The sequence below is a fragment of the Anopheles darlingi genome, chromosome 3 (genome assembly GCF_943734745.1).
Source record: "Anopheles darlingi chromosome 3, idAnoDarlMG_H_01, whole genome shotgun sequence".
Taxonomy (NCBI): Eukaryota; Metazoa; Arthropoda; class Insecta; order Diptera; family Culicidae; genus Anopheles; species Anopheles darlingi.
In genome coordinates this window covers 29,027,091-29,038,438 of record NC_064875.1, presented here as the reverse complement: position 1 = coordinate 29,038,438, position 11,348 = coordinate 29,027,091, and the positions used below count along the sequence as shown (strand labels likewise).

At 45.2% G+C, this 11,348-nt stretch overlaps 2 protein-coding genes and 1 pseudogene across 3 annotated transcripts in view; 2 read left to right on the top strand and 1 right to left on the bottom strand.

Annotated features, from left to right (window-relative positions):
- The window catches only part of LOC125955394 (uncharacterized), a 4,503-nt gene extending 1,548 nt beyond the window's left edge, over nucleotides 1-2,955 (bottom strand). The window contains exons 1-4 of the mRNA XM_049686529.1: nucleotides 2,893-2,955; nucleotides 2,186-2,818; nucleotides 1,673-1,987; nucleotides 1-509 (exon numbers count right to left, since the gene is read on the bottom strand). The exon at nucleotides 1-509 is cut by the window's left edge and continues 429 nt beyond it. Coding sequence (XP_049542486.1) covers nucleotides 1-509; nucleotides 1,673-1,987; nucleotides 2,186-2,818; nucleotides 2,893-2,934 — 1,499 coding nt within the window. The 5' untranslated portion in view covers nucleotides 2,935-2,955. The remainder of the gene's footprint in view (nucleotides 510-1,672; nucleotides 1,988-2,185; nucleotides 2,819-2,892) is intronic.
- Nucleotides 2,956-3,599: 644 nt separating this feature from the next.
- Nucleotides 3,600-4,354, top strand: LOC125955393 (39S ribosomal protein L38, mitochondrial-like; annotated as a pseudogene).
- Nucleotides 4,355-7,230: 2,876 nt separating this feature from the next.
- Nucleotides 7,231-8,471, top strand: LOC125957079 (hydroxyacylglutathione hydrolase, mitochondrial). 2 transcript variants are annotated; one of them, XM_049689499.1, is made up of 3 exons: nucleotides 7,231-7,300; nucleotides 7,461-7,475; nucleotides 7,543-8,471. In XM_049689499.1, the coding sequence occupies exon 3, from the start codon at nucleotides 7,593-7,595 to the stop codon at nucleotides 8,382-8,384; it is 792 nt and encodes a 263-aa protein (XP_049545456.1). In that variant the 5' UTR covers nucleotides 7,231-7,300; nucleotides 7,461-7,475; nucleotides 7,543-7,592; the 3' UTR covers nucleotides 8,385-8,471. The 2 variants fall into 2 exon arrangements, with proteins under 2 accessions (XP_049545456.1, XP_049545455.1); XM_049689498.1 differs by lacking the exon at nucleotides 7,231-7,300 and having other exon boundaries at nucleotides 7,307-7,475.
- Nucleotides 8,472-11,348: the final 2,877 nt, after the last annotated feature.

Sequence of the window (11,348 nt, the reverse complement as noted above, 5' to 3'; positions counted from 1 at the left end):
ATTTCAGTTGCTCTTTCCCCATCGTGTGAATAGCTTGGTATCACCGTTGGATTCTCCGGGTGCCCTTTTGTTCTATCTTCTTCGATCGGGTTTACGTCTTCCATTAATTTGCGTTGAATGTGATCAACACTCTGCTGCTGGTCTTCGAGTACAGCATTTAACCGTTCTGGATCTGCTGTGCTTCCGATAGGAAAGATATCGTAACATGATTCCGTTTCATCCAAACTCGACGAGTTTCTCGCCAACTCCGCTATAAATTGCTGTTCGATCCAGCTCGGTGTACTAGTGTTCTCCTGCTCATCCAGTGGTGCCTTGGGTTCGGGGCTGCTCTCCTGGGTGAATGAACTAACGGGCTCCATAAAGGCTTCGATCAGCTCCAGGAAGCTACCACGGCTCGTCGTGTTCATATCGTAAGGATTGCTGTTTTCGGCTAGGCTATCCGATGATGATCGTTTCGTTTCGTTTGGACACCCAGCAGTTGTGGCCTTTGTGATGGTATTGGGGATTTCCTAAAATGTAATTGCAGATTCTATTAGATTGAGAATGTTCTATATCTACTTCCTTACCATTAACTCTCCACATTTAGGTTGATTCGTCGCAGGTGCTGCCATGAAACGTCTTACTGTGAATGTGATGAACTGACCGGGCCAGAGAACTCACTAATTATTGTATGGCTCAGTGAAGATATTGAAAACGCTTGTTTGCTTTGTTTCTGGTTCAAAATCCAGTTAACTCTCGAAGAGCAACGGTCATGGTAACCAAAGGTTTACCCAGGCAGTTAGTATACTTAAATAAGCTGAACGACATAGTGTGCGTTCTAGCCAGATAGAAACCAAGAAGAAACAGGCAACAACAGAGTGAGGTTAACGATTTTCTCTAAAATTTATCTACCGTTTGAGTTAGGTTTGGATTTTAATTTATTGCATTAACGTTAAAAACGAAACGGACTATATCGATGAATCGATATTGTATTGATATTTTATCAAACGAGGTAAGCCGAAATGAAATGGTTTCCTCCCTTTGCAGCCCGTTTCTAATCTTTGATGTCCCTTTCGTGGTACAGGTGTTGTGCAGGGTCTTCGAACACCTGAACCTGAAGCACGTGAAAAACATGTTTTGCCAAACCAGAATGAAAAGCAAGAAAAGGTTTCCAAAGTTTTTCGAGTTTTTATTTCGTTTTATTTCAATTTTTACAAGGTATTTCATGTTTTAAGATATGGTCTCATCTGCCGTACTGACATTAAACTGGAACTGTAAATTTCAACTTGAATGGCATCACGTCTTCCTCACCGAATAGGAAGAGCCACTCTTCTAATTCATCTACGATACGCACATTACTATCATGAGGGTAAGTATAAACTGAATCGATAAATGGATTCTTAACCAGTAGCAACTTCCACTGCTTGTACATTTTTCGGCTTAGTGTAAGAAGACCTTATCTTGCCAGGTAACCTAAGAGTACTTGGAAGTTCAAATTGGGTAAAAAAACTCCATTCGAATTGCAATGCACGAGCTCGGGGTTCTTTACGTTAGGAAACATTTTCTTGAGTCTTCCAAGACCTTTTTCATCGAGTTGGCAGCTTATGAACCGCAGAGATCGCAGACGATGCATAGGGGCGTCCATTGCAAGGAAAAACGAGGGCGCGAAATGACAGTGGGAGAACACCAGTACCTTCAGGTTTTCGAGAAAAGGTAAAACTTTCAGGATTTCCTTTGATGGTGAATCGTCATAGTAAACCAAACGAAGTTCCGTCAACTGCAGCATCATCAGGCTGCGCGGAATGATCTCCATCACGTTACGTTCATTGCTACGATTGACATGCAGTCCAAGTGATTTGATTGTCTTCGGCAGGCACAGCAAACATATAGCTATTATATGCGTGTACCCCAGATCAAGCTCCTCCAGTTGAGGTAGTTTCGAGAAGTCAAAGAAAAAATTACGCTCCACTACAATTCCACCAAACGATAATCGACGAAGCCGGGTAAGCTTTAGCAGATGGTTCAAAACGGATAAATTAGTAAGAGATAGTTCCTTAGAAAATTGCAATTTTTTCAACGAAGGGCACGTTTCAATTATTGCAATGAAAAGAGCTTCATCTGTAGGAACATCCCATTGAATTGCTTCTAGACATGGCATTCGCGCAAAGATAGATTGGTCAACTGATTTCCAATTCTCCATCGATACCGTAAGTTCCTTCATCCTAGCAAACAAGGGTGACGGCGAGCTATCATCGGGAGATTGAAGGGCGCTCAGCGCACCATTGAATGTTTTCAGCTGGGGCATGTCAATCGTGCATATATACATACTGCGCATTGTCAGATTCTCGACCGAATTGCTTCTAATGATAGGTATATCGTTCTGGAGAATGTTCGGGTACATGCTACTATCGAGTATTGTATGGTAGTCTGTTATGGACAGCAATTGAAGCTGAGGCAACGTTGGAATCACGTCAGTGAACAAAGGCAATATTTCCGACAACGGACCATCCATAACGTGAAGACTCAGCTGGCGGAGATTGGTCGTCGTTTTTGGATGCATAATATTCCATACGTTTACAATGGAATATACCGTTTGATGTGTTACAACCAAGCCGAAATTGCGATAACGCCGTTCTGTGTGTTCTGCTAGGCGCTTCACGCGATTCTTCAGCGACGTCATCAACTCGTCCTTCCAAAGTGCCTTGGTGAATACGCTTATGCTGAACTTGAATCGGTCTATGTATCCACTATTGAATATGATGTTGTTCCACTGTTTGCAGGTGCGCGACGCGTTTTTTATGTTCCTCAGATTGAGATGATCAAACACCATGCACAACACCTGCCGTGAGAGTAATAAAAAAAGAAGTTAAACACGTGCTCATGGACATCTGAACTTACATCATTTTGGCTTACCTCGTTTGGTAGTCGATCAATATAATTCCTTTTTTGTGCCATATTTCTCCGGAAGTTCTTGGTTTATCGAGTGAAAATGTAACAATGGCGTCCTTACGTGCTTTTTCAGATCTAATTTACGCGATACCCGGAAGTGTGACGTTTACGTTTTGAACCAGCGTCAGTGCTGTTTCTTGAGGGATGGGTACGCAATCCCTTCTACACTACCATTGCTAAAGGGTGAAGATCTTCTAGGTCAGTTCGAATTTCACTGGTTATTTTAATGTATTTGGACAATCTGAACAACAAAAATGAATGATCTAATTAGCTAGGTATATCTACAATAATCTACTTTTCTTTCAATTTTGGTTCCATCAGTCTAATCTAGTTCCGCTCCAGAGATGCATATAACCTACAAGAATAGAAAGCAGAGTAAGAGTGCCAGAACAGTGAAACCATTTCGTTTCTACTTACCCCAAATCAAGGAAAAATAATATAAAACGTTTTTACTCCGGATTGCACAAAATCTTCTGGATCACAAAACCGAATACCGCGATATCGTGTTTTGCAATCTACGGTTTGACATTTCTTTATTTACATTGATTGTGCTCTTCCTAAAGGGATGCTTTTTACTAGAAAAGGCTACTGCGTTTTTACAATTAAATTTTATTGTAATTTATTATTGCTAATAATAACATCCCTGTTCCCTCTGATTCTCCGTTCTCATCAAAATATGGCCCATCTGCTTCAGCGCAAAGGAGTGCAATTGTTGAATCCAAAAGCAATCTGCGGCCGTTGCGTAAACCCTTCCCGAGCGGTTTCAAGCGGACAATGTTACCATCCCCGGGTTCCAACAGGCCGATAAACATCGGCTTCCCGTTCGGGAACACATCGCGTGCGAGCCAGCTAGTCAAACAGATTACGCATCTAAAGGGACAACGAAAGAACCGGGAGCGGTTCACGCGAACAAAAATTGGCGATCGATCAGGAGCAGGTGCGCGAAGACTAGCTGAAGACGAGCATTACGGCGTGTTCGAGCATACTTTGTGCGGCGCGTCGCGCTTAAGGTATGGTAGATATGGAACAACGATGGTACGACCACCCATCATTCGGTACGGCAATCTGCTAAAACCGGCCGAAACACGGTCCGTACCCAGTGTCGATTTTGACGGACGATTTCAGTTCAGCGACGGTGATGCCAACAGTACCGATAAAGTGGAACTGAACCCCACTGGAGGACACTGCTGCTCACCAATCCGGTTATCCGAAAGCCTTTGAACATGAGTATTGCCACTGGTTCATTGGCAACATACCGGATGGGAATGTCAACAAAGGTGAAACCGTAATACCGTATCTACAACCATTACCGGCCAAGGACACTGTCTACCATTCGTACATCTTCGTGCTGTACAAACAGCACCAGGGACCTTCTTCCAGTGTGCCTGGGGCAGACTACAGCGCAAGCCATTCATCCTGTACCTAGACAAATGCCGCGTTCCGGCTCAAATCCGTCAAAAGTATCTAGCGCGCAGATTAGTCTGCACATCCGTTCGAGGCACCGGCAAGACCGCTCCGTTTACCCAATGCCCAATGCGGTGCGGGCAGGAAGTACCGTCGTGGGTATGTACCGAGATGCGCAAGTGTGGTTGGGATCAAGGATCAAGAATATCGTGTGAGTGTCTTCCTTTCCTACTTTGTTGTCATTACTCGTGGTAACAGCCCACTAATTTATTAGTTTCTAGCTCTTCTTGCTGGTGTTGTATGTTTGAATCTTCGTTCCTTATGTGAAAAGATGCAGAGTTCAAAGTTTTTGAAATAAAATGAACTATCCCTAATTCTCAACACTCTTCGGATTAGGGTGATTGCTTCAATAAAGCAAAGTAAAATGCATTGCTCTTCGTGCCCAAAGCATAACAAGTCGGCCAACTGTGATAGACGAGTTTAGCAAAAAGTACTTGGCAACATGATTGGACAGCTACGCAAGCACAGCTCCATACGCATTTACTTTTGAACGAAGCAACCATTTCGACGGACAGCAATCGATGGATGATGTACCGATGAATTATGTTTAGTTAGAGCTTAACGCTTAAGATAATAAAGATTATCTTTTATTTCATTTATAATTAGGTATTTCATAACTTAATAAATGACTTCTTCTACTGTATAACCCCACCGCCCGTCAGGGCCGCCATTCATCCACGAGCATGGTAAGTTAAATCACGAGAATAACCATGCAGTAAACGCCTTATCTTAAACTACACCAACTGCTGCGACATGATAGGCAGGAAGTACCACACAACCTAGGAATGACCTGCTTCTTAGGTAGACATAGTTGCTGAATCCAGGAACAAAGTACTTTCAATAAAGTCGTAATAATCGTATTCACTGCCTTCGTAGTCGCTGTTATCGTCGTACTCAAAGCCGTTAAAGTCAGTATCCAAATTTGATTCGATTTCCATCGAATCGTCTAATTCGCTGCCGCTTAGATCGTTGTTGCAGTCGTCGTACTCATCGCCGGCAGGGTCAGGATCTGCATTTAATTCATTTTCCATCAAATCGTCTAATTCGTTGTCGCTTTGATCCATATCGTAGTCGTCGTACTCATCGCCGTCAAGATTTGCATCTGGATTAGATTCGATTTCCATTTCATCATCTAGCTCACTGTCGCTTGATTCCTTTGGTTCGTTGATAATATAGGATTCCAGAAACTTGCGCCTCTTTAATGACGGAAATTTTTCTTTAAGCCCAAGAAGATCTTTCGTCTCGAGTTTGCACTTTGCGAAGCGCAGAGTGTGCAGCCGATGCAGAGGAGCATCCATTCCAAGGAAAACTGATTGTTTAAAATTGCAACGAGTAAATTGTAGTATCTCAAGATGCTCAAGAGCGGGCAAGGATTTGATGATATATTCTGATAGCGGAGTGTGATCATACTCTATACGCAGTTCCGTAAGCTGCGGCAAATTGCATATGATGAAATCAATCAAGTTTTGTTCGTACTTATCGTCATAACGCATATCTATGAAGCTTAATTCGTTCTTCGGATCAAGATACAACCCAAGCTTTCTGATCGTCTTTGGAAGGTTCAGTAAATTATTGGGCTGTAAAACCGTTTTCCCCAAATCCAGCTCTTCCAACTGGGTCAGTTTCGAGAAGTTCAGAACCGGATTCTTGGTTCGGTACATCACGATATTATGAAGAAATAGCCGACGAAGCTGGGCGACATTAAACAGTGGGTTTAAGATGACCATATCCAAAAGAAACAAGTTCTTGGGTAACCGGAATTCGATCAGTGAGGGGCACATTTCCTTCAATGTAATGAAAAGCCGATCTGGAATGATAACACCCCAATCAATTGTCTCTAAGCACGGCATTCGTCCAAAAATGGATAGGTCAGTTGATTTCCATCCTTTTACGTGTACTATCAGATGCCGCAGGTTACCAAACACGTTCGGTTGCGAGCTTTTGTCGGGAGATTCAAGTGCGTTTAGCGCTCCTTTGAATATTTGCAGTTGCGGCATATCAATCCTAAACTTAAATTTGCACTCCATGAATAGATGCTCGATCGATTTGCTTCGAATGATAGGAATACAGTTCCGGTAAAGTGGGGGAATGTAGTGTTCTGACGCTGATAACGATTTTAGCTGCGACATCGACGGTATTGCATCAATTATGTAAGAAAATGTTTTCTCCATCGAACCTTCTATGAAGTAAATTCTAAGCTCTCGTAGGTTTTGAGTGATTTTTGGGTGAATAATATTCCAAAATGGTCCAAATTGGCGTGTGATGTGTGGTTCTATGCCCAACCTTAATCTGCGATAGGGCCGTTCTGTTTGCTCGACAACCTGCTTTGCCAGCACTAGCAGCTGGCTCAATCGTAGTTGCCGTGGTCGCCGCAAAAATGAGTTGTCCAGTATGCTTATATTCAACTTAAATCGGTCAATGTAGCCGCTTTCGAAAATGATGTTGTACCAGCGCTGGCAGGTGAGCGTAGCGTTTTTCAAGTGCTTCAGCTTCAGCTGTTCGAAGACCATGCACAGCACCTGTACCACGAAAGGGACACGAAAGATCAGAAGCGGGCTGCAAAGGGACGAAACCATTTCATTTCGGCTTACCTCGTCTGGCAAAAGATCAATATAATTTCGTTCCAACGACATGCTTTATTGTTAGACCACACGGTCTAGAATACTTGAAAATGCGGTAATTCTTGTTTCTTCAGACCTCCGGAAGTAATTTTGCGCGTTAAAAGTTGAACGACACTCCAGCCGTTCAATCTGACAAGTTGTCAAATTGAATCCGACAAATAGGTTTACGCTTCGTGTGGCACCGGCTTATGGATTTTGGCAGATCGCAACCCAGATAACCACTTCCCTTTCGAGCAACGAAAACAAAAAAAACATCCTTATCAGCTGCGGAGTGAAGAAACGTATTTGTAAGTGATTTTATACCGCAAAACCGGCACAGATTACAGCTTGCACTTTTGCTTCGATGAGTTGAGATCTTATCAGTCGCTTTTGGTTTTCATTTTGTTGTATATCTTTCGATGTCGTTCCTGAACTTCCTTCCGCATCGCATTTCGCAACGGTTAACAGCAATCTACTTCACCGGTTAGTGTGTAGCTTATCCGAGATGAAGAACGTTTCATGGGATCAGCTTCTTCTGCTTCTATTTCAGCATCCAGCTTCAGTTTTCAGCGAAGGAGCACCAGCTTTCAGACAACGACCATGGCGAGCATGACGGTCAAGAAGATTCCGGCCCTGAAGGACAACTTCATGTACCTGGTCGTGTGTAACGAGACGCGGAAGGCAGCGGTAGTAGATCCGGTTGAACCCGACCGGGTACTGGAGGTGGTCAAGGAGGACGGTGTTCAGCTGAACCAGCTGCTGACGACGCACCACCACTGGGACCATGCCGGGGGCAACGAGGCTCTTTATCAAAAGTTCCGTGAAAATCCGGAATGGGGCGAGTTGCTTGTGTACGGCGGAAACGATGATCGTATTGACCGTTTGACGAATCGTGTCGGTCAGGATGATACGTTCGAGATTGGAAAGCTACGGGTACGGTGCCTATCGACACCTTGTCATACGACATCCCACATCTGTTACTACATCGAGACGGATCAGGACCGGGCAGTGTTCACCGGCGATACGCTCTTCCTTGCCGGTTGTGGTCGATTCTTCGAGGGAACACCGGAACAGATGTACGATGCGCTCATCAACAAACTGTCGGCTCTACCGGACGATACGAAGGTGTACTGTGGGCACGAGTATTCCGTACAGAATCTCCGCTTTGGAAACACCGTCGAACCGGACAATGCGGACACGAAAGCGTTGCTGGAGAAGGCACAGGCAGCCGATTTGGAAGGTCGACGGGCACTGGTACCGTCCACGATTGGGCAGGAGAAGCGTACGAACGTGTTTATGCGAGTGGGTGAACCCAGCGTGCAGGCATTCGTGGGCAAGAGCACCCCACTTGAGACGATGCAGGCGGTACGTGCCGCTAAGGATAAGTTTTAGAAACGTGGGGATGGGTAACGAAATGATCGAGATGTTTGAATCAAGTACAATGTGAATGGTGAATATAAATCATTGTGAAACAACTTACACCTTTAACTTTTTTACCAATCAATCTATTATATCACAGAGAAACAATATAGCCGTTATCTGACCAAACACCAGTGCAGAGTGAGTATATCAATTACCTATTAACCCCTTTTACAGCCTCCTTCAGCAGCGAAGAATTAGCGCACTATTATTTATAAAAACAAGCGTTGTTGAACATACCAGAGAAAAAGACAGAGCACGAGAGATCATGGATCATGGACATTGGCCGAGGGTCGTTATCAACGGAAGACGCAGCGATGATAGTAGAGGTAGGAAAGATCCTCGATGGTGGAGCACCTGTTTGTTGAGAGTCTCGAGAACAAACTGATCCAATGCTACCGGGACAAAGGAGAAGATCGTTCCAAAAAGTGCAGAAAATGCAGAGGGATGGATTTGTCTATAAAAATACTTGGTTTTATCACTAAATATGTTTAATATTTTATAAAACATGATAACTCTTTCAGTGCATCCTATGGGAGTGCTGGTACTGAATACGTCGCATACACGCATGGTGGGGTGGTTGGTGTTCAGAACGCTCGCAAATAAATTTTGAAAAACGAAACGAATATTGTCCTGGTACGTAATTTAAGAAGTTACTATATTAAAAGCAGTTACTCGGCATGACAAAAAGCGTCAAAATCAAATGGACTGTGTGCTCTGGATCGGCCTTCCTGGGTAGGGATATGGCTCTCTTTATTTATGGCTATTTTGTGCATAAAATCCGCCCTGTAGTCAAGGTATTAATTGATATTCAATTGATTATTATTGGGCTCTTAACATCATTATTAACATCTGCATCGTCCCTTTTTTAGCCTCATTTCATAAGTTGTCTCTTCTTCAGCCACAAATACCAGATTTGCAATTCATACTAGAAACATAATTTAAGCTATTTTAAAAAATTACTGCCCTTTATTTCTTGTGGTTTCTGATCTTTTATGATCTGCCGTCTTATCCTGTTCATCTATTACTGTTATCAAATCGCGCAGTTTATGATTTAGTTAGTGTGATGCTAGCAGGCAAATCTGTTGCAAAGACCCCCAACGAAACTCCTGTAACTTTGCAGAGGTGCTTTTATGCTTAGCACAACATCATACAATTCGCCTCTTCATTTTGTTTTTATGTTGAAATAGTTGATAGAATGAGTGGAGAAATAAAATAATTCAATAACTCGGTAACAGTAAAAATAAATGCTGTTTTACGAAGTTTGCTGTTGGCTTCGTATATTTGCAAATGTTAAAATTACATTTAAAACGTGTCTAACAATTGAGAAAATTCTTGTTGACAACCGGATAATTTCGAGTAAGCTAAAATATGTGGAAATCTTTTTTGCGAAGTGACGAATATGTCGCTACCGAATGAATTTAATATTACAATAATACGCCAATAGACATACACGAACTTTGGTGAAAAAGTGGTGAAAAAGAGCATACGTGTTTGCTTCGGCCTCCGACAAAAGTAAACAAAAAAGTGTGCTTCCAGCGAAAACTAGGGTAACGGCGCCTTCCACAAGGAAGCCGTAGTGTACCAGCAGCAGCAGCAGCAGTTCGGCGAGCCATAGAGATCGGTGGCCGAGCGGGGAAACACCTTTTGTTTTCTCGCAAAGCGACGCTATCGATCAGCTGGTTCCCGCTCGATCAGCTGCGCATAGTGGTGTGCGTGCGGTGTGAACGCGCATTATCAGTTGTAAACTGATAAGGACGACGCGTGTGCGTGAGACTGTCGCGGGTGTGAGGAGAAGTGCGCGTACTATAGTCGCCAGTGGGCAAAGTGAGTGGAAAGTGAGTGGCCCAGTGAACATTGTAGCGCGAGTATGAGTTCCTCCTCAAAACAGGAGCAAGAGGCGGCGTTTAAGCGCAGCGATAAAATGTCGCGGTCTCCGGCGAAATGTAGAACGAGCTGCAAGCCATCGCCGAAGGCAACTGCGGCGGAGCCAGCAGCGCCCTTTGTGCGGTGCCAAGCCGCCAAGTCAACGAAAAGTGGACAGGATCTAGTGAAGGCGATAATCGAGTCGACGGACCGGATCATCGCGCTGGCAAAGACTCGGCAGTCAGGACCCCTGCTTGACGTCTACCAGCTAGCGGTCCAGCAATTGGCAGATCTACGGATCGTCCAGGCTGCCTTTCGGAAGGAGGGCATAAGGGCAGACGAACCGGCACAGCCGGTACATGTGTCTACCCAAACTGCTTGGACATGGGAAACCCGTGGCACGCAGACAGAGGTGCCTGCTATGGAGGTAACGGTGGTAGGCACTGCGCCTCCCACCACTACTCCCGCAGTGGGGAAACGTCAGAGGAGCTCGCCCGGAGAGGCAAGCTCCTCGCAGAAGCGAGATAGGAAAGAGCTGGTAACGCCTCTGAGACTGCCGAAACCACCGAAAGCGCCTGCTACGGTGGAGGCGGTGAAGGCAGCAGCGAGGGCGACGGAAACGACAGTGGCGGCGACGGCGGCAACGACGACGACGACGACGGCGGCGACGACGACGACGACGACGGCGGCGACGACGGCGGCGACGACGGCGGCGACGACGGCGGCGACGACGGCGGCGGCGACGACGGCGGCGACGGCGGCAGCGCCGGAAACGGTAGAGTCGTCGGCGTCGGACGGTTTTACATTGGTAGAATCGAGGAGGAAGAAGAAGGTGGCTAAGGAGAGGGTTGCGTGCGTAGAGAAGGCGGCCACGCCAAGCCGAGCACCGATCAGAGGGGACGCTCTGCTGGTCAAAGCGGCGCAGGACGGCGAGTACGCCGAAATCTACAAGAAGCTAACCACCGCGGAGGACACGAAGGAGCTTGGCGAGTGTGTCCGCGAAGTAAGCAGATGCAGCAATGGCGGCATGCTGCTGCAGCTTCGCGAAGGAGCCAAGAGCGCGTCCTACAA

Bases quoted from the DNA above. Each gene is read 5' to 3' on its own strand.
- LOC125957079 (XM_049689498.1), top strand. From the start codon at position 7,412: ATGTCGTTCCTGAACTTCCTTCCGCATCGCATTTCGCAACGGTTAACA. The intron at 7,476-7,542 runs GTTAGTGTGTAG...CTTCTATTTCAG, and splicing joins AACAGCAATCTACTTCACCG to CATCCAGCTTCAGTTTTCAG.